The sequence below is a fragment of the Gobius niger genome, assembly GCF_951799975.1.
Source record: "Gobius niger genome assembly, chromosome: 19".
Classification (NCBI taxonomy): domain Eukaryota; kingdom Metazoa; phylum Chordata; class Actinopteri; order Gobiiformes; family Gobiidae; genus Gobius; species Gobius niger.
In genome coordinates, this window is record NC_136870.1 from 17,244,578 (window position 1) to 17,267,756 (window position 23,179).

General features: G+C 40.6%; 1 protein-coding gene across 22 annotated transcripts in view; it reads right to left on the reverse strand.

Annotated features, from left to right (window-relative positions):
- Positions 1-23,179, reverse strand: part of LOC306978931 (ankyrin-3-like) — a 103,159-nt gene that overhangs the window by 33,961 nt on the left and 46,019 nt on the right. For 15 of the 22 annotated variants that reach the window (XM_079577665.1, XM_079577666.1, XM_079577674.1 and 12 more), the window contains 17 exons: positions 22,898-22,996; positions 22,663-22,761; positions 21,529-21,726; positions 19,686-19,784; positions 18,624-18,722; positions 17,379-17,477; positions 14,524-14,721; positions 13,696-13,794; positions 13,015-13,113; positions 11,304-11,501; positions 11,116-11,214; positions 10,107-10,205; positions 9,924-10,022; positions 9,582-9,677; positions 8,268-8,340; positions 7,886-7,945; positions 2,498-2,621 (listed from right to left, as the gene is read on the reverse strand). In XM_079577665.1, the coding sequence (XP_079433791.1) occupies positions 2,498-2,621; positions 7,886-7,945; positions 8,268-8,340; positions 9,582-9,677; positions 9,924-10,022; positions 10,107-10,205; positions 11,116-11,214; positions 11,304-11,501; positions 13,015-13,113; positions 13,696-13,794; positions 14,524-14,721; positions 17,379-17,477; positions 18,624-18,722; positions 19,686-19,784; positions 21,529-21,726; positions 22,663-22,761; positions 22,898-22,996 (1,937 nt within the window). Of the gene's footprint in view, positions 1-2,497; positions 2,622-3,906; positions 4,238-7,885; positions 7,946-8,267; positions 8,341-9,581; positions 9,678-9,923; positions 10,023-10,106; positions 10,206-11,115; positions 11,215-11,303; positions 11,502-13,014; positions 13,114-13,695; positions 13,795-14,523; positions 14,722-17,378; positions 17,478-18,623; positions 18,723-19,685; positions 19,785-21,528; positions 21,727-22,662; positions 22,762-22,897; positions 22,997-23,179 lie in introns of those variants that run through there. The other 7 variants (XM_079577667.1, XM_079577671.1, XM_079577675.1 and 4 more) reach the window with 2 other exon arrangements.

A 23,179-nucleotide genomic window follows, 5' to 3' on the forward strand; every position in this document is an offset into this window, starting at 1 on the left:
AGATACACTGCACAAGTTTACAAAACACTTCAAGTGAAAGCTTCCAGATTTATAATTATGACAATTTGCTGAGGAAACTCCGGAAGGGGAGAGTGCAGAGAAACAAAGGAGTAAAACACTCATTACGGCGATAACAAATCTATTCATTATAATCTCACACTTGTCTATACAGTGAATACAGCGTCAAGAAAACAAGGCTGAATAGGTTTAATGAAGATACTATTCCACAAGAGCTGATTACGGCGCCAAATGTTTTAATGAACTAAATGATGGATTAAGTATTAAAAAATAATTGCTTGTTAATGGGAAGAATTGAGCAGCTTAGTACACGCCACTATATTTCACACATCACCTTACTGTGTTTGCCACAGTATACAGTAGGTTGTGAACCCATGACTTATTGACATAATAGATGATGGTCTAGTGCATGACCTACAGCCGTATGTCATGAAGCCCCGGAGAGAACGTAGTTGTTTTGTGGTGTTTAGTAATAGACTGTCTTGTAGATGCTTAATAATGGGTGTGCAGCCTATGGGCTTTTATGAGTAAATAAAAAGCATTCCCGAGCAGTGACATGTGATGATTACGAAGTCTCGAACTGAAATTACACCAGAGCTATTTGCACTTCACACCAGTTAGCTTGTGAAGCACGCAACAGGAATGCTACAGTCAAAACAAACAATACATATGATAGTGCATATGTCCGTTTAACATAAAGTAAAAAGCTGCTTGACGCAAAACTGATGCAGATGTATCAGTTCAGGCCCCTGGAAGCTCGTAAAGCAGTGCCCCCTCCCCTGCTGACCACCAATGCACAAAAACTCAAGCATAAATCAAATTTACAATCAACACCATCAGCAAATAAAACCATGTGTGCAAATATAGATATTGTATGATTCCAGGGAAAAAAAACTTCGGACACTATGTAAAATGAAGCAAAATAAAATATTTTATTTGCATTTTACACAGCATCCCAGGTTTTCCAGAACTGAGGTTGGGAACTAAGAAAAACTACACACGAGACACAGCACCACATCTACAGAGCTGTTAGTGGAATCATGTTAGTCGAAACAGAGGGGGGTTTGGACACAGAGACTGGTACTTGGGGCTTTAGGCAGGTTAAGGGTCAGGGACTGAGGAGAGGGAGGGACAGGACAGGACGGGGGAGTTAGGAGGACCCTGTGACATGCCTCAAGTCTTACCTGACTTTAGGACTAACATTTACGAGGGACATAAGGAGAGAATAGAGATTATGAACACAATAGGAGTGAAAGAGATGTACAGGACCTGCACTCTTGGTGGAATTTTTTTTTAAACTAATTATATGTTCACTAATTTGCATACCAGGCATAGCTTAAGTCACTCATATGTTCATCAGCCCAGGCCTTCACTCCCCATGTGCATCATTTACCAATGTCCTTGGACCACTTTTGATCCTGACCACTGCACACCATGGAACACCCCAAAGGAACTGCTCATAGTGTTTTCACCCAGTCGTCTAATGTCACAAGTTGTCCATTGCAAAACTCACATAAGCTTTGAGGATGAATTGTATTCTTCCTGGCTCATAAACAATGCTTGGTCGGTCTTTGTTTCATTATATATGGCAGATCGTGACTGTTGCCTCCATGTTAGCATTGCAATGGTATTTTAATCGGCCTTTCCTTGCAACAATTGAGCAAGTCAGGAGGGTGGAGCAGCCAAAAGTCAATTGTAATTACACTGGAAGCGGTAAAACATTAGATGGGTGGGATTTCCACATTATCTGTTTCCAACCAGTGGATCAGGACCCTAAAGTGGGTCATGAGAACCTTGAACATAGTTTCAATGTTCAACTTTACTTTGCTTACAGCTTTTACGATGTTTGAATGCATAAAATGTATACATGTGAAACACTTTCTTTCTTGAGGCGAGAGCGAGAGTGTTTTTCGTGTTCAATCATCAGCATATGTTTTTCCTCACGATTTTCACCCTCAAAAATGCGTCCAATATATCTCACAGTGCATCATTAGTGAACTGTGTCCAGGCTCTCAGACAGGTCTAGCCTTCATTGCCTTATATTGGTCGAAACTCCTCTGTGCATTTGTGCGGCTCAGTGCTCAAGGCCATTGCTATTGACACTGGCTCTAATTTCCGGTGGCTCCAGGTCCATGTGTGTCACTGCTCAGATATCCAATAACTCCACCCCTCTGCTGCAGCGCGAGTCAATATTTTCACACTTTGTCCGACTGAGCAAAAGTTCAACAGCGCGGCGAGAAAAGGCATTGATCCTATATGGAAATAGTGTGTTCTTGACTTGAGTGTTCTAGCGGATATGCTGTACAATTAATGCCCTTGTTTCAATCAGGACCACAAAACGTTGTAATGAAACTAAAAAAACAGAACATTTTTAAGTTTCCAGTTTAGCTTTTGAGGCTGCGTTAGAAAATGTCAGTCACATGGAACATCTCAGTGACTTAATGAAAACACTCCTCATCAAATTGGTTGCTCTTCTTACCTTTGCGACCGCGCTCCGACGCTGAAGCCCATGTAGCCCTCCTGAGGCAGAGAGTCATCCCCCAGCTCCCTCAGGTCCTGGGGCGCCAGATACTTGTCTGTGTCCCCCGTCATCGCATCATCGCCTGCACAAGAACAAACGTGGCAACCCGATGAGAGAAATCGGCAATGGTCGTTATGTCTATTCTGCAACGCTTTAGGTGCAGGTCAGTGATTCACAAACTGTCGCAAAAGTATCCTCTCAAACAACAGGACGGCATAATCTCAGGGAAGAACCAAAGCAGGACTGAACCAGGACTAAAACAGAGACCTAAATTTGGACATAAAAAGGTCATAAGTAATATGACTAACTAGCTACTGAACAGAACTGAAGTAATACACTGCAAAAGGTAATTAAGTAGATTAGTATAAACATCTCAATTTAAGCATAATAATCCAAATTTTAGTTGTTTTGACTAGTTAAGATGTTGTTGAGATGTTTCTGACTCGTCCCAATACATTTCGTCCTTATTTCAGGTAATTTTCTTTGCCAATGGGGTAAGAAAATTGCCCTTATCTCATTGGCAATTTTACTTTCTTATTTCAAGCGAGATTTACCTTAGAACTGGTCTTAAATCTCCTCAAACAAGCAAAGTAAACTTGGTCCAATCAGGAAAAGTGTCTAAATGTGTACAAGATACATTTCCTCAATTCAAGCCATTTAAGCCAACGCTTGATATTTACTTTTTGCAGTGTACCTGGTCCAAATGTAAGAAAGTGGTCCATTTAATGGGCATTTAAACTATTTGTGTCCACAGATTTGGGCAGGATGATCAATACAGCCTTTGACCAGAGGCTCTTTCCCAGATGGGCTTTTGTTGCGCTGCACACCAACGCAGAGCAAAACAAAAGTCTTTCTGTCACTAAATGTGTTTTGTCCCAGGGCAAATAGTGGGGAACAGGTCACCAGCGGCAAAGTCCTCAGTAAAGCTAGCACACAAAAAACTCCTTTTTAAAGATGAAAACCTAACAGTAGCGCTTGACACACAATATGGGAGTGCACGAGGCAGCAGGCATGACTACAGTTTTTCAGATAAGTGTTTTAGCACATACAAAACAGCAGCAACCAAGAAAACCGCTTATAAATGAATTTGACATACGTTACAAGTCCAAAACGAAGAAAGTTAGCGGCATGTTATCCCCCCACAGAGGCTCTTCCTAACTGAAGTCAGAGAGGTAGGGGTTAGGACAGGAGAGCCGTGGCAACAAGTGCATGCGGTGAAAGAAAGACAGGCATTCCAGCGGTCACAAAGCATTAGAGACCCCCGCACCTCCCCAATTCTGGTCTCCCACACCCCTATCGCAGCTACCACAAACGCTACAGTCCCCCATCCCCCACCGCTAACTTGGCAAACTTAGATTAAAACTCACCTCCTACTTTGAAACACTTCATTTAGGCGAGCGGGTAACAATCCTCAAATTCCCCCCCAGTCTACGACCCCTCGCTCCTGTCTCTCACTCTCCACTCTCACGCGCCTCCTGTTCATGCGTGCACTGTCCCGGGACGGTCCCACCCCCCGTCCCGCGCACTGCCTATCACTGTGTGTCTCTCTCTCTCTCTCTTCTTTTTTTTTTTTTTCTCCTTCCCTCTCACACAAACAGATCAGCTTTCGGCCGCCCATCCGCCCCTGCACCGGGATTATCCGCCGTGTGACACTTTTGGAGACAGAGCGGGACAGGAATAGTATAAGAGGGTGTGTATCTGAAAAGTTGTCAACACACTCCGCTACAACTACTGTCCCAGGTGCACCTATAAATAAACACGTTTGTTGATTTTCTGTTGTTTTCGTACAAAGCGAACAATTGGTTCATTGACAATAGACGCATCCGTGCAATCTTGGGAGCGGCATAATCCTCAGAAAGTTTGTCATCATTTGTGGATAGATTTGAATACTAAATAGAAATCTCTCAAGTCTATGTAAATCTGTCTTAATGAATAAAACATTAATTAAAATGAACAATATTTCAATGACAATAATCTGAAGTTCTAAGAATAATCAAGCAATGGATAAAAATATCTCTTTCTTACATAACTCTATAAAAATAGCTCAGCCTGGACTAAAGAGCAATGCATGTTACAACTGTTAGACACAGTCAATATTATGACATGTTTTTGGTTTTTAAGCCTTTTTAGTGGCTTTAGTATTATTTTTGGCATTTAATCTACTGTTCTTAACTGGTTTCAGAGATTTACAGCACTTTGGTGGGCTGGATTGAATATATTATAAATAGTGCAATATAAGTGAATGGTAGAACCTGAAGCAGACTATACACGAGCCATTTAGAAGTGGAAGGCTTTTTTTTTTTAGCTTTTAAATTTGTTATTATGTCACATCCTCATCAAACACAAGCAGTGTTTTTCTTAATTCATGCATGTTTCTTTCTCTTTTGCACTCAAAGCGCCAGCCCACCCTCCGATCACAAAGACTAAAGAAATTATCCAAGATTAAATCGAGATCCCTGGGTCTGTCCGGGATCTCTTCACTTCCTAGTTCCAGATTAGCCTGTTTTAAACTGATTTGGGAAGCTATTGTTGATCATTTTTGTCAACTTCAATTAAAGCAGTACTAGAACTTGTTTATCTTAATAAATCCTTTTCGTAGGCCCTCTGGGGGTAATACAAGTGTTAATGGGATGATTGGGCGGTCTTTTATCTCCCACTGGTGTCTCTGGCCAGATAACCACACTTGCAGCTTTCCCTGCTCCGACCCGGAGGCGTTAATACACACTAATGAATCACGAAGAAGAAGCTAACAGGCTAACGGGCAATGCTAACTGTGGGCTAGCGCCACTTAAACAGTATTTACAGCCAAGTTTGAGTGAAAAAAATAATCTCCATTCTGTAATTGGATAAACAATATCCCTCTCTCACTTTGACTTTTCTGTCAGAGTAGTATTTACTCTCAAGGACAATTAATGAGTAAAAAACTGTAACATGCTACGACACCTGGAGTGGCGCTTATGGCCTCTAGGGGCATGAGTTACTTAGTACTGCTTTAAGAAGCATACAGCAGCAGTGCATCATCTACTGGTCTTATGCAGAACTACATTTAATAACATATTTAATACTAAGGATTTTTCTAGTTGTTTGAAGTTCTACAAAAATATCAAGGCTAAGGTATCCTAAAGTAGTTTAAAAAGTCAGAATAAACCATAATATAACCTTTAATCCATTGGCTAACGTGGTACTTTGAAACTCAGTCTACACCTTCAGGTATATTACGCTGTTCAATGCACTTTCCGACTGCATAAAATGACATAATGATTGAGCAGTTCGTAGTTTTGCTGCCTTGTTTGAGCGCCGCCCTGAATTAGCTCTGAGTTATTGCAGACGTTAATCATTGCTGTCGCGCAGCTGCTCCGCGCGTGCATTCGTCCGACTCATGTTTCACTTATAAATTTAGATCACGATTTGCAACACGGTAATAAAGCTGTACAACAGAAACAACAACACAACACTGCAACGACCAGGCGTGGATCGGAAAAATGCGGGTTAAAACGAAAGCCAAATCTTCACGGCAAAAAAACACGGCACACTTGGGTTAGTGTCAGGGACTTACAAGAGAAGGTAATGTCGATATTTCCAACATCAATTTCTGTAATAATAATAATCATTAATTTCTAGTATTAAGTTTTGGCCATTGAAAAAAAAAAAAAAAGTGTTGCTGCTCTAAAACATCTTGAGCGTAGCCTTGTGGTTATAGATGTAGGTGACGGGACCGGCTCAGGTCAAGGTCAAATCCATAAACCAATATTAGCCCTTTAAGTGTTTTAAGACTATTTAAAAGAAAATATGCAAAATGTTACAACTCTGACACCGAATTTAAAGTCTGCAAGATACTTGATATAATGTAATAATATCTTCATCTTAAAACCAATAACAACAGGCTATTTTAAGGAAGTGTCCCTCAAGATTTATAATATAGAAGAAGAGTTTTTTCATGCAGTACGTTTTACATCTACTTGAGTAACATTAAAAAGAATTATCTGTACTCTTACTTTGAGCAAAAAATATTCATTTTAACGCATACAATTTGAGCATTTTGATTTCTTTTTATACATTTTTATGGTAATGTTAACCTTTTTGGTAACACTTTGTTTTACACTACCCTTGATACAATGTACCTGCCAAATGTAGTACTATGCAATCTGCTCTGTAACAGTCTGTAATAACTTGTACCTATACAGTGCAAACACAATAGAATAATGTGTATTTGTACTTTGGAGGTACATAATGTAACAAGACATAAGATAAGGGGATACAGTTTGGGTCTTATAACTTATTACATTATGTACCTCCAAAGTACTAATACACATTATTCCACTGGGTATGTAACCTGTAGGTACAAGTTACTACACATTATTACATAGCACATTACATTATACTTTATGTGGCAGGTGCAATGTATCAAGGGTAGTGTTAAGTAAAGTGTTACCGTGTTTTGTTTTTCATGTACTCTCAGTTACTCAGCACTCAAGTACAATTTCTTCAAGTAGTTTTTTACTCTTACTTGAGGAAATATTTGGGCGACTACATTTCACTTCTACTTGACTAGCATGATTTTAAAGCAGTTATACTCAAGTAAATATTTTGGCTACTCTACCCACCTCTGCCTACCACACATCTCAATCCTCTCATTAGGTTCTTGGCGTTTTTTACAACGACAACTGACATTAATATGCACTCAAGCTAAATTTTGTAGAAAGTTTGTATTCTCCATGTATTTAGCAATGAAATGCTTTTGCACGACTACAATCCCCATGTACAAACGGCAGTATGTCACATGCCTTGGCGGTACAGTGTAAAGTCCGGCTCCATGTGTTTTTTGGCCCCTCCGCCCCTCCGTAGACACATGCTGTGCACAGACACAGCTGACACGGCGCTGTTTGCTTTGCTCCAATGTGTGAGCGTACAATGGGAACGTCGCTAATAAGCCGCCGCAGACAAAGGCTTGAGTGTGTGTGTGTGCGCGGCCCACTCCGACCAATGAAAGGGAAATCTATACCCACAATGCCATGTGCAGACAGTCGCCATGGCAACCAGGAAGGGGCGCAAAAAAGAGAGAATTGAGAAAGCTTTAATGTACTGTAGGGAAAAAGTGGGGGGCGCGACGATCAAATATTGTGAGTCGAGCGGCAGAATTCCTGAGAAACGAGGAGAGCGCAGACTCTTGAGCGATGTGTTGGCTAACTTTTCCCAAACCTTCACCCAAAAACTGAGTAGTAGGTTGTAATGGAAGAAAATGGGAAAAAAAAAATAACAGCCAAAGAATGCACGAAAGCAAAGCAACAGAAAAAGGGATGACAATGAAGCAAATAAAAAAATAAAACAATGGATGGAAAAAAATACCTTCTTCCACATCAGATAAATAGTCGTCTGTGATCATTTCAGGAACATTGGCCCTACGCACTGTGTGATCGGCATGGAGGAAAGGGTTAGAACAAAACAAGAATGATGGAAAAAATCAAACAGGAAATAAAATCACACTTGTAATAATAATGATGAGCATGTGGTCATTTAGAATAAGAGCGAAATAAAACATGTGAATGGTCCGGATATGGCAGGGCAAATGGACAACTACTTAGGGCTTAAATAGAGTGCACTTTATAGACAAATTAGGTATGTTTTATTCCGAGCCATTACAGTCACTTAGGCCCTTTAGAGTCTAAACCTGCCACAATGTAAGTCAGATTGTCCTGGGACATGTTGTTCTCGTAAAAATCCTCCTTACCATCATCGTCAGACATGTCCAATACTTCGTTCATGGTCTCCGGGACATTCATCTTGTGCTTCTCTGTCACAGTCTGAAACAAACCGGAAATCTTCTTTAAAATGAAGTGGACACATCATGAAAGATTGAGGTGTAGAAACGTTCTTTTGGAAACTTCAGCACTGATATGTTATGTTTGATATTTTAAAATGATGTCAGTGTCAAGAAAAGACTGTAAGGTGAGAGACTTCGCCTGGAACACCCTCTGTAGGTGCGAATGACACGTTGTAAAACTGTGAATGCAAGCTTTCCCTTTTAGCTAACAACATGCTAGTAAATATATGATGCTGTGATGAACAGTTTGGGTTCATATATCAATACGGCCGCTAAAAGGGAGGGCAAGCTGGAAAAGAGCGGCTATTTGTGGACATGTTTAAAGGGACTATATGAGGTTTAAAAATGTTAAAATTATGTATTTTCCTCCCCCTACCTGTTCCAGCCATGTCCTAAGAATGAACCCAGACCTATTCACCACAACTGCCTCTAAAATCCTGCACTGTCACTCAAAAAGGTGTTAATTCGGGTCCGAAGTGCAATAAAAACTTGTGCATGACTGACAAGTTTAATATAGAAGGTGCAGTTGAATTTGTGACCTGAGGTGGCAGAAGTGAGTATAAAATGGCCAACTTGCATCTAGTCTCTTTAACCAATTAATCATTTGAAAACACAAAATATATCTGATGTGTATATTAGAATACAAATGAGTAAATGACTGTGCTGCTGATCCACTTTTGCACATGCTACTCACTTTGCACATGAACAAACACTTGGTAAATTACCTCCTTTGAGCAAATAGATGGGGGTTGGCTTTAAAAATCTGGAGGACAGTTTGTGTTCCCTCAAAACTGCAAGAACTACAACTCCATGTGTATTTATAGGGGCAAAGGACGTATGTTGTATGTAAAGGTAAAGATCTTGGACAGATATGGCATATACCCTTGTCTCTGTATTTGTTCTTGAACACTGTATAGTTCTGTTTATACGGCTCGAAATAAAATGTTCAATTCAAGTCCATATGTTTTTGATGAGGGAACAACGCTATGACAAGGGTAAAAGCTCAAAAAAGTGTCTCTATTAAAACTAGATATTGCATGACACATTTTCATATGTCAGCTTTACTCTTCAGACCAAAGCAGCCACTTCTGACCCTCGTGTGTCCATATAGGGAGAGAAAGCTTCTCAATTTTTCTTTCATGTCACAGTATTTATGCTAAATGTCACCAAATGTTTTGGCTTAACGTAAACAACAAGACCATGTGGGACCCCCAGTCTGACCTGAGTAGTTACAGTCTCCTCGGTGACGACTTTGAGAGTGTCCACCACTGAGATGTACCCGAGCCGTTTGGCGATGGATAGAGCGCTGTTCCCATTCTGTAGGAAAACATAATGTAGTTGGTTAACAGAGGTACATGAGTGTCAGTGTTGAGTTCTGAAATTACTAGTTACTATTGTTGACAAATCATCAGATGCGCTGAGGCTCCTGCACTAAACCCTTGAAGCTTGTGTTAGAAACAAGTCAATCTCCCAACACTTAATCAATACAACTGGCAAAGGTGGCACTCGACTTTGAGACATGTCATACAGAGCATATTGTGAAAGTAAAGCATTGTTACTGACAGCAGTGAGTTCGTTTGGCGATGCCCCGTGGCGCAGCAGCAGGTTGATGATGTGAGTGTGCCCCTGCTGAGCGGCCTGATGCAGAGGCGTGTACCCGTTCTGCACAGACGACAAACACAGAGAAAGGTTAAAAAAACACGTTTACGACTGTCAAACATCAATAGAACGCAGTGAGAGGCGAACCTTGGTCTTAGCGTTGACCTTCGCCTGGTTTTTCAACAGGAAATTGACCATCTTGATGTTGCCGTAGTGACAGGCCACGTGGAGAGGAGTGTAGCCCAACTGTGGGAAAAATGAAATGATGATGTTTTTGTTAGCATTGGAACATTTTCAATAGACATCAGGGCCGATTGCTGTAAATTGAATGTCATGAAAATCAATTTAGGGAGTAGCATTAGCTAAAACAATATAAGTTAGTGGGTGAAGTACTTAAAGGGATATTTCAGGATTTTTTTACATAGGGCCTCATTTCGTAGTTATCCAGAGTGTTGTTGATCTCTGGAGATTTTTTTTTTTTTTTTTAATTCATGCAGTCCTTATGTTTGAAGAGTTAAGTGGCGCTAGGCTAGTGCTAGGCTAGTGCATGTCTATGGTAACTAGTAGCCTGCATTAAAAACAATCTTACCAAAGTACAGTGCACCTGAGGCAAATCACTTATAACACCATATAAACACTACCCATATAAATGTCTGTGTCGACTGAATTTTTCTTTTAATATATTTGAGCAGCGTCAGCTTCCTGGTTGTAAGCTACGCAGCGGCGGAGTGATCTGCTAGGTTACCGGATCTACAGGTTACCGGATCTACAGTAGTTTGTTTACCTGCAGCCGACATTACTACATGTGGAATTCACAAAGGAGCTTTCAACAAATCAGATATGGCAACCTTTGGAGGACGACCCCATGATTTTGAGGAGGTTTTTAAAGCAGGCTACTAGTTACCATAGACATGCACTAGCCTAGCATCACTAAACTCTTCAAATCTAAGGACTGCATGACTTAAAAATAACTAGGAAATGAGGCCCTAGTCAAAAATCCTGAAATATCCCTTTAACAGTCTTCTAAATAATATTGAACCTAACAGATTGCTTACATTTTATCCAAAGTACTTCAGGGAAATGTCTAAGAAGTGGTTGATTTATATGTCGCATTCATGACTATGTGACTATAGGCTATAAAGTAAACTTAACCCACCTTTGTCTCCGGGTCAACAGTCGCCCCGTGATTTACTAAAACTTCAGCCACGTTGACTTTATCCTCCTGGGCGGCCAAGTGCAGCGGCGTCAGCCCAGACTGAGGACCAAAGCAGAGGAGACGTTTTGACTGAAATGAGTGAAACTGTTCTTGCACAATGAGAGCAAAATCTCCTGTCTCTGCTGCACCTTATTGCTCATGTTGACCGGAGCGTCCCGGGCCAGCAGTAGCGTGACCATGTCCACGTTGCCCTCTTGTGCGGCCAGGTGAAGCGGAGTGATGCCCTGCCGTGTGACAGTGTTCGTGGACGCCCCGTATTCCAGTAACGTAGTGGCGATCTCCATCTGGTTCTTCTTCGCTGCGATGTGAAGCGGTGTGTAGCCGTTCTGAGGGGAAAACAGGATAAAAATATCACTTAATATTATTAACTAAACTTGTGCAACTGCATGTTTGGGTCGTATCCGCATGGACATTTTCTAAAACATTTTACTTTTGGGTAAATGTTGAAGTGATTGTGTCTAATGACATGCACTCTTTGTCCTTTCACAAGAATTAGACCTAACGTACAAATTTTCTTTCTGGTAGAATGTAGAGGAAAACCCTTTTCGTCCTATAAAGCATATTGGAAAAGCAGTAATTTAATGATTTAGATAGGCCCATAAATCTATGGAAGTGTAGCTCAGTTATAGTGTGCTGGCCTCATAAGCCATTATGACGTTATGTGGATAAAAATATATATTATTGGTCCACTTTTTCTACATTTCACCTGCATTTTCCCCTTCTTTACACACACTTCTCTGCTGGATTGGACTGCACCAACTTGAACTAGATCCCCCCCTCTGGGTTATTTCGACGTAAAATAATATAAAAGGTTCGATGCAAAAGCTCTTTCTGATCTTGATACATCAGTCATTATATGATAGATTTACATGACCATTACGGCTGCTACAGCCCAGTTAGAGCCTTTAGGCCTGGAATAGCACAACGGTGACTCTGTTATTAATTCATTCATTCTGCCGGCTCAAAAGCACCATAGCCCACCAGGAAATTTCCCGACTCTCCCGATTACCCAACACGCCCTTGCATATAAACTATTTTTAATTATTGCAAACCCTGAAGTATGTGACGATGCACTGTCAGTGTTGCCATAATGTGAATTCTGCTTTGCAGTGGAGCTGATCTAGTAGTTAGGGCTGCTGCACATGTCAGAACATTTTGTTCTATGGGTTCTAGTGGGTCCTAGCTTTGGCAATTTGCTGGATGTCTCTCCCTGCTCCTCAGTCCCTTTGACCCAGAACAGAATTGCCGAGTGGCTTCTAAAGGCCCCACTCCCTTTTGCAGCCTGAAAGATGTAAAATATGCATAAATATTTGTGCATGTGAAGAATGTGGATAGAATCTGTACAGGGACAATTTAAATTCAACTTCCTCCTTCTGTTATAGTTTGAGATTGAGAAAAACTTGGCAAGGAGGTTTAATAAATGTGACTTCACTGTTTAGAAAAAGTCGTCCAGGGAACAGATAGCAAAGAAAATGAAGATACAGAAGAACATAATACTTTAAAGGTGTCAGAAAACGCAATACATGACGGTTCTTGTCGTATGGGGTGCTTTAGGCAGACATAACAACAGGCTGCTTGGTAGATTCTCTCCCTTTTGAAAACAAAACTCACCTTTTAACTTCAATATGAACCTACAGAATCAATCGAAGCACAAGATTAATTCCTATGTGCTAATCATGTGGCAAGATTCCCGATAGATCCGCATCCGCTCGTGAAAAAAGTTCCAACCTGCCCTTCCTCCACAGAGTGCATTTTAATTGACTAAAAGTAGGTCATGATGCTTTCACAGAGACGGAGTGAGGCTGCGGTGCACTTTTGCTGCCTCTGAGCTGCACGTACCTTGGCTGAGGCATGCGGCGAGGCTCCCTGGTTCAGCAGGAGCAGCGCCACCTTCTGGTTGTCATAGTGCGCTGCCACATGCAGTGGGGTTAGTCCACTCTGAACACATGTATACAGGCGTGTTAGACAGTGATGCTGCTGGAGGACTTGAGTGAAGGATCAGCACTGAGTTTGGCTTATGTTCATTCAGGTAAGTTCTCCTATGGGTAGGTATTTCTTTTGTAGATCGTCACAAGTGAATTTCTGTCATATATGATTTATTGTGGCTTTATTTCTGATGTTATTTTGGCTGTCTTCTTTTTAAACAGTACAGTACTAATATGGCCTTGCTGCAAACAAATCAACCTGTCAAATCTATCTCCTGCAGCATCTTCTCAAACCAATGACCGGTCCAATTAGTTACTCCACAAATCCCTTCCTTTGGTCCGCCACTAACCTCATCATCCTGCAACCCACACAACTACCCTTCCTCTGTACAAAATTTCCACTCTGAGACTGAAATAAAGTTTTTTTACCTGAAACTGCCTCCTATCTGATACCTTTTTCTAAACCTCACAACATTGTAGTTCAAATTCAAGTGTATATTCCGGGGCAAACTTGGAAAAATCTACCCATAGAAGAAGTCAACATGAGCAGTAACTGTAGTGCAGCGCAGGTCGATGTTGTTAGATGGGTCTTTACCTTCCCAGCAGCGTCAGCCTGAGCAGCTTTTTGCAAGAGCAGGTTTGCTACTTCAATCTTCCCGTATTTTGCTGCTACATGCAGAGGAGTGAAGCCCTTCTGAAAGCGGATAAAGAACAGACAACCTTACTTGCTGTGGATTGGGGAATACGTAAATATAGCTTTAACATGACTTTCCTTAGTAGTCATATCTGCTAGAGCTATTATGTCAAAGCATCAGGAGTTAATCATTACATCACTGGAGGGTGACGTGAAGCCGAAGTCTTAACATCTAAGGTATTGAAAACTGAGCTATAGATAACATACTTCATGAAGAATCCAATTTGTAAAGACATGCCCCTAGAGGTCATAAGCAGCACTGCAGGTGTCGTAGCATGTTAGTTTTTTTAACTCATTAATTGTCCGTGAGAGTAAATACTATGCTGATAGAAAAGACAAAGTGAGAGAGGGATATTGTTCATCCATGTACACAATGGAGATCATTTTTTTCACTCAAACTTGGCTGTAAATACTGTTTAAGTGGCACTAGCCCAGTTAGCTTTGCCCGTTAGCCTGTTAGCTTCTTCTTCGTGATTCCATTAGTGTGTATTGGTGGCAGGAAAGCTGCAATTTTCTGGCCAGAGACACCAGGGGGAGATGAATGACCCCCCAATCACCCCATTAGGAGGAAGAAGCATATCACTTTTTTATTGTTTTACATCAAAGTGAAGCATTTTGGGGATCTGTATTTCTCCAAATGTTTTCCAGAAATAAGCATGTTCTGGGCAGCCCTAACTGCTGCACTGCTAAACCCAAACACAGCATATTGAGCAGGTGGTGTAGCTCTACCTTGGTGGTGACCCCGAGACTGGCCCCCTGGTCCAGCAGGGCAGCAGCGATGTCCCTGTGCCCCTCCCGCGCCGCCAGATGAAGGGGCGTGTACCCGGAGCTGGTGGTGGAGTCCGGGTACGCTCCGTTGGACAAGAGCTGCTGAACGATGTCTGGTTTCCCCAGTCGACTGGCAATGTGCAGCGCCGTCTGGTCGTCCTGGAAAACACAACGTGGCTTTACATTACATGGTCAAAGCCACAGGTATTCCAGCCTAACTGCCAGTTGTGTTAAACTAGGAGTAAGTTAAATGGCTAATAGAGGTTTGCTCCACTCTTTTTCTCCAATTTAGATTGTAATAATAAACAACAAATGTAATCCCAACTGAGCACTTCAATGACAATAAAATGGGTTTCCAAAAGTATTCCATCCTACCTCACATCATTACATAAACATGACATTTAATACAAAACTTAAAAGTGCCATTAACTCGACAATTGTCTATAATGGTGGTGGATCCCATTTGGGGTAATTTGGAGTCTTTCCACACCCTGATAGAGGCTAAAGATGTTGCATTGTAATCTTTCAGTGTGTTTTTGTAAAGTCCTTTGTGGCAGTTGCGTGATAATGGCCTGTAAAAATAGAACTAAAATGATCTAAATGAGGCGTGAGCCATCAACTTAATGTTCTCCGTTGGGGATTTCAGTCACTGCATTGCATTTTCGCCTTGCACAAATGACCTCATTCCTTATTCTTGCACATAAGAGTTGCCGCGTTGGTGGCAGCGGCTGACATTTCGAGATACACATTTGGCAGGCAGCCTTTCTTTGACCAGGGGCAATTTAGAGCCGTCCATTGTTCTGGCACAAGCGTGTCCTGGTCAGTGGGAGGAGCCTGCAGAACCTACAGTGACCCATGCCCCGTGATACTGAGAGGAGACTCACAACCCCCTCGGAGCCAAACCCTCCTTTACTGCTTCTCATCTCCCACAGCCTCCTAGTATAACTGCCAAGGTCACTTTTAGACCAACTTAAGACTACGTTTTTATTCCTCACATCACATTATGAGAAAAAATGTGGGTAACACTTTGGATTACAGCCCGCGAGTTCCATGTGTAGGAACAAGAAACAAGAATGAGTAATTACACATGTAAGTAATAAAGTGTAACAAAAGTGTACAACGTGTGAAGTTGCAGGTGTTTTAGCCGTCATGTAGATGTGCCAGCTTTAAGTTTCATAAATTGGGGAAATGACCTCATAGCTAACGCACAAATACACCATAGCAAATGTCAGCGTGGGCTGTAAAGAGAGACGCTATGGAACAACGAATAATAAAGAGCAACGAGGTGGAACAAGGGAAAATGACGGCATAACTAATGTGCAAATACACCATACCGGGCTGTAAAGTGAGACGCTATGTACGCCTTTGTTGCCCTTTGTATACTGTTATTGAACCTTGCATTTCAATGTGTAATTACTTTTTATTACCTATACCCACACATGGAACTTGTAAGCTTTAATCTAACAGTCATAATTATAGTGGGAATAAAAGGTAACACTTTATTTTACAGTAACCCTGATACATTGTACCTAAGTAAATTTAGTACAATGTAATGTGCTCTGTAACAATGTGTAATAACTTGTACCTATGGGTTAGATACACAATATAATAACTTGTATTAGTACTTTGTAGGTACATGATGAAATAGAACACAGGTTAGGGTTACAATTATGTCTTACTGCATTATGTATCTACAAAACTACTAATACATATATTCCATTATAATGGAATATATTCCATTATATTCCATTATACCTATGGAATATAATGACTTATATTCCATAGGTATAAGTCATTACAGATTGTTACAGAGCACATTACATAGTACTAAATTTACTTAGGTACAATGTATCAAGGTTACTGTAAAATAAAGTGTTACCTTTTATTCCCACTATAATTATGACTGTTAGATTAAAGCTTACAAGTTCCATGTGTGGGTATAGGTAATAAAAAGTAATTACACATTGAAATGCAAGGTTCAATAACAGTATACAAAGGGCAACAAAGGCGTACATAGCGTCTCACTTTACAGCCCGGTACGGTGTATTTGCACATTAAAAGTGCAATTGCAATTCATTTTTAACTATTTCAACACAGTACGTTAATTGTAAGCAATTAGTTTTGCTTTAGGCAAATTGTGTCAAATTGTGTGAAATATACTAAATCGCTACCGAAATAATACAAAAACTGAAGTAAACCCTGACTAAAATCGGTCTTTTTGAACATTTTTAAGATATTCCTTGTTTTTTTTTGGCTGTGTCAGCAATAATGTAACTCAGGTGGAAGATGATAATAAATTGAGGCTTGTTGGTGAAATAGAAACGGCCTCACATTTTGATGATATCACCTTATAGGCACATTTACAGAAATGTTGATTAATATGAATTGTCCCTGTAATAAACTAATAAAATGAAATAAGAAAAAATGCTTATATAGATGCAGCCCCACACTGGTGCACGTTTAAGCATCATATCCTCAACCATTTAGAAGGATTATTAGAACAAAACAAAAAAAAACACATGTATGTCTAAGTCATCTTGATGAGGCTAAAGTGTCTTTCATATTTACTTTGGAAATTATTCTATGAGGCTAACCCTGTGTAACAAATGTTGCAAGCAGCATGCATGGTCAACAACAATGCCAACAGACTGGCACTACCTGTTTTCTTCCTGAATCTTGCATCAGTGTTTTTCTAATCACTATTTTGTGTATTATTCTCTAAAATGTTTCTATAAAGAAGAATAAACAGTTTTCTCCACAATGTCCCGAGAGCATAACCCACATTGCAACCCTCACCGGACAAATGTATGTTTTACCTTGGCCTTGGCATCCACTCGTGCCCCGTTCTGCAGCAGATACCTCACCACATTGGACTGTCCCGCTCGTGCAGCCATGTGGAGCGCGGTCTCTCCCCTCTGCAAGAGTCACACGCCACAAAAAGGATAGATCCCAAATTATTCCCCCAAAACTTTCTGGTGCAACATTCCCACTTGGATCCTCAAGAAACACTGAACTGGAAGTTACTGAAAGACGCAGGGCATTGTTCCTCCCACTCGGCTCACTCTGACGTACAGTGTCCCAAGTTAGAAGGAGCAGGATAGCCCCTCTCCCTCCCCGCCCCCGTTTAAACCATAATGACGTCCCATAGGCCGAGTTGCCACGGAAACCTGGCCACAGAAGCAGCGTGGGCGACTAAATAGTTGGGGTTTAAGAGATAGGACTGTGATTTCCCCTTTTCCACTCCTTCATTTTGTCTGTTTACTGACTACAAGCTCCGTCTGGTTTAAAAGTGCAAATGTTATTGTTACAGACGTTCCAGGAACATCTTTCTAGTGTCTAGTTTCTCACTCTGAGGCAACACAATGCTTTCTCTGTATCTTATCAAACATTTCACATAATGTTGATAATATCTCTATGATCATTTTGAAGACATCTGTCATTTTTCGGAGAGTGGTGCAGTCAGGTTAGGGTTGACTTATCACCTTATTGTTTATGAAATCAAGAAAAGATTTTACTCACAAACTCCAAGAGCTGCTGTTTATAATCCCCTTTAACCATGTTCCCTTTTCACCACCATTTTAACAATTTAACCATCATAATCAGCGCAGAAATGCTACAAAAATGACACCACAGAAGCCAAGACAACTTCATCTTGGAACAAAAGCCCCACATTTAGGAAGTCCCCATTTCGAAAAGCCCCGAACTGGAGACTGTGTTCAGTATGAGGACATTTAAAACTATTGGATAAACATGCCAAGGCTTTACACAGCAGTGATGAAGGCAAAAGTCACTTGATCGTTTTTTCAATCTGGTCGTGTGAGGAAGATAATGAAGGCCTTCTCTTCATTTTCCTACATCTAATGAAAGTAAACTGGGCTGGTTTGTGTAGCCTACAGCGCTGTGTGTGTGGTGTACGGATTCATGAGCGTATAACATGTCGCGTCATTCCTCAAAGTGTCTATAGTTTTCTAATACAATGCCCCCCTTTGAGATGAGCGTGCCAAATGTGAAAGTTGGTTAACAGTTAATATAATGTTATTAGATGGAGAAAAAGCACTCACCACGTTGCTTGTGTTCGGCGACGCCCCGTGGTTAATTAACTGATGAACAATGTTGTCATGCCCCATAAAGGCGGCCACATGAATGGGAGTGAGCCCAGACTGTGAAGAGAGAGAGAACGCACCGAGCTGTAATCGCTGCAATTTGTCATTTGAAAGATTTGAAAAAAAAAAAAAGTTTGAAATGGTGGTTTTCACTGGTCAATTTGTTTTTGTCTTTAGCCTCTTAACCCCCACCTGAACAGAACGTATTTTCTCCGGTTTGGCTTTACCCAAATCTAAAAGCTTGTCAAAAAAAAGGCGTTGAAATAGCGACCAAAACAAGAAGAAAATGAGCATGAAAATTTGAAAAAAATGACAAAAAGCGAGTGAGGAAAAACTAAACAAAAAAACAACAAAAATGTGACAATAAAACCAACAAAAAATTGACAATAAAACTATAAACAATGTGACAAAAAACTATAAAAAATGTGACAAAAAAGCAGCAAAAATGTCACAAAAACAACAAACACGTCACAAAAAACAACAAAAAATGTACAAAAAACTATAAAAAATGTACAAAAAACTACAAAAAATGTGACAAAAAACACAAAAAGTCACAAAAAAACAACAAAAAATGTGACAAAAAACTACAAAAAATGTAACAAAAAACAACAAAAATGTGACAAAATACTACAAAAAATGTGACAAAAAAACTACAAAAAATGTGACAAAAAACAGCAAAAATGTGACAAAAAACAGCAAAAAAATTGACAACAAAAACATGCCAGAAAAACAGCAAAAATGTCACAAAAATGCATCAAAAAAGCAACAATAAAAAGCAATGAAAGAGCAACAAAAAAGTGAAAACATGACAAAAACGCTTGAAAAAACGCGCTGACAACGTGACAAAAAAAGTTATGATCACTTTTGTAGGTCTTAGCTTTCAAACTGCTCTTCAGTCGAGAAGGTTTTAGATTTGGGTAAGCCAAAGTGGAGGAAATGTACTCGGTTCAGGTGGGGGGGTAAGAGGTTAAACATATATACCTCAGTGTTAACTATTCCATGATTCTCTTCATGCTTTACCTCAGTGACTGCTTGAATGGATGCGCCGTGTTTCAACAGCAGCTCCATCACCTTGACTCTGTTCTTCTTACAGGCGATGTGCAGAGGAGTGAACCCATTCTGAAACACACAAAACATTTTCACCAATCAGAAGCTCAAAAGTGGGTGCTCTTGTTTGGATTGATGACATTTTTTATTGCTGGAGAATGGTCAGAGCAGGTACAAGCGAAACAATGAAATAAACTCTAGTGCTTAAACTGTTTAAACCACAAAACCAAAAGCAAAGGAGAACATCATTTCACAACTACTTTTCCACATTCGCAATAACCTCAGTGGTGGGTATGGGTTCCAGCATGGAAAATACTCTCTACCATCCAACTTTTTTTTTTTCTTACAAACCAGACGAGCACGTGTGGGAACAATTGAGTCAACAGTGAGCAGCAAAAAAAAAAAAAAAAAAGCAGTACTTAAATAGAAAGTCTCCTCTCGCCAACGCGCGCACCGTTTAGACACACTGCGCCTGCTCCCTCCTCTCAAGGCTTTGAGGTTTCTGGCTTAATCCTATGACTTCATTTCCCTGCAGGTTTTTTTTTTCTACTTCTCTTTTTGCTTTCCAGTTTTAAAGTCCCAAAGCTATGACCACACCCAAATGTCTTATATTACAGGAGGCCGCCTTGAACCAAACTTAAAACACAGACTTTATCTACAAAAAGGATGATCTACTCGCTACGCATAGCCAGTGCCACAACTGTTATGAAACTATACTGTATGCTAAATCCTATAACGAGTGCGAGTTACAGAAAATCCTCCGCTTCTTTATAGCAGCTTAAGAGTTAAATACATAGTGTGCTTCCTGGTAGACGCTCCTGAATTAGTAACACTTTTCTGTGGTCAGAGCGCTCTATGAGGATTGCCACACTGGCTCTAGTTCAGTGTTATGTAAACTGTTGTCTTGATAAACAGCACCTGGCAGCGCAGCGGCTGAGTGGTTAACCCTCTCCTCCAACACCATTGTAAACCAAAAACATGTACAATGGCTAATCCTTGGTTCTCCTCGAGGCCTGGAGGTCCTTGAGAGCTGGCGGCTGATCTGAAAGGTTGCCCCAGCAGCGCAGCACTGAAGGATGAAGAGCAGGGCACAGATTTTCCCACATGGACAATAACGCCCTAACCCAGTGGTTCCCAACCTTACTTTTCTAAATTCTTTCACTTATACCCCGAGTGATCAACTAAACACAGATTCATTCATATTTCAGGTTTTTTTTTTTCAAAATAAAGCTAAAATGCTCCAAACCTCAAACCTTTTGCAACAAAATATCATTAAAGCTGCATTATGCAACTATTTATGTGGAAAAAAACTAGATATTTGTATGTATTTGACCTTGTAGTAGGCTAGTGGCTGTATGAGTGGTCAGCATAGCACTTTTACTTTCCATCACAGTGGTCTCTGCAATGCTCCAGGATCAATTGTTTTGTAGGTTTTCAGGTGAGAGGCTCCGTCAGCAGTGAAAACCATCCAATCAATTGATCCTGGAGTGTCCTAGAGAAAACTGTGATGGAAAGTAAAGGCACCATGCTGACCACTCATACAGCTGCTGGCTTATTACAAGGTCAAATAAGCATGAAAATCAACTTCTTTTTCACATAAAAAGTTGCGTAATGCACCTTTAAGTGCCCTTAGAATATATGAATATCAATATGATCCAGTTTCACCTTCTTTATTTAATCTGAAACAATTCCCTGTACCCCTGGTTGTGACAAACTGCCCTAAGCCTAAACTTAAATGTCTCATGTGTTCAGTCCTCAGTTCATGATATGTTTTTAGATAATGAAGCATTAGAAACATAACGTGCCCTGTCCTCACCAGTGCTTTGGCGTTGGGGTTGGCCTTCTTGTCCACGATGACCTTGGCGACCTTGTAGTGCCCACAGTGAGCGGCGACGTGGAGCGCCGTGAGATAATCGTTGGTCACATCGTCCACCGGGACCTCGTGATGAAGCAGCAGCTGGACACAGTTCAAGTGGTCCCCCTGTGTGGCCATGTGCAGAGGGGACAGGCCGTTCTGGACGGACAGGGAGGAGAGATTTAGTAAACAGTGAGAGTGATAGCAGATGTGGGTAGTTAAGAGTTACATTTACTGTGTTACACTGAAGCAGACATATCATCCATAATTCTACTAGCCAGGCCTTTTTTTTTTATACACATGGATATCAGTCTGGGCCCCACGCCCTCGTTCGCTGCTTGTGAAAACACAAACGGTCCCGTGCACTATTGGGATGTGGAGGTCCCCTCAGTAACAATCCACGGATGGCACAAGGGAGGCCAGAGTTTTTTTTCCCAATCGTTGGTAAACCAAAAACACATCAACAGTAGGTGAGTTTTGTGATGTATTATCTTATGTAAATATTAGTTTATACGTATATTTTTTCATTTATTTACCAGGGACGATACAATCAGCATAGACACAATTAATGTTTGCAACTGATGCGATGCATGAAGGGCTTTTAGCTAGTGCTAATTCGCAGCTCACAGCAGTTTGGAACCGCTAATTCATTTCATTTCATTCATTTATTTATTTATTTCATTCAAAGTGATCTCATGCAAACACAATAAAACCGCCAAGCCAACACAGTATGAATGAAACGGAGCAGAGGAGAAGAACAAGTCTTATAATATCTGCCCCTTTTGATACTTTACATTTTACACTTCACACTGTTGTCCTTATATATATATATTTACAGTATTAACAGATATTTTTGTATTTTATATTCAGTTTTCAATATAAAAAATACAGAACCTTCTTATTCTTGAATGTTTAACACCTCAACACATGTCTGCCCTTCACTGATTGGTTACTCTGCTTCCAGACTCAATCACTGGTACAGCGGTGAACATTTCTGAATATTCGGAAATTGGTGTTTTTTCTACAACTAATGCAATTTTTAAGGCTGCAGTCCCGTACTTCGATGAGTTGTATTATAAGTGTCAAATGTTGTACCTTGGTCTTGGACAGTATTGGAGCTCCTCTGTCCAGCAGAATCTCTACGACCTGCTCATGTCCGCTCCTGGCACCACAATGGAGCGGAGTCAGACCGTCCTGTAAAAAGGTACAGTACATTTGATCTAAAATAATAACACATGTCGGTGGCACTGTGTAATGAACAGACACCGGAATAGTACAGTTTCAATAAGTCTCTCTGCATTTGATCATCGTTGTTTGAATGGTCCTGTACCTTGGTCCGTGCGTCGATCTTGGCCCCTCGCTCCTGCAGCAGACGCACCATGTTTGTGTTCCCACGTTTGGATGCTACGTGCAGCGGTGTTATATCATTCTATGTAAAAAATAAAGTGATCAATTAGTAGCTGTTTATGAGACTTATTTCGTAAAAAAAAACATATATATGATTTAACAAACATCTGGCATCCCGGGGCTGACAACTACAGCAACAATACTTTTCATAGTCGGATTATTTCAACAACACAGAAGCAAAAATAACTAAAAGTCTATTCAAAAA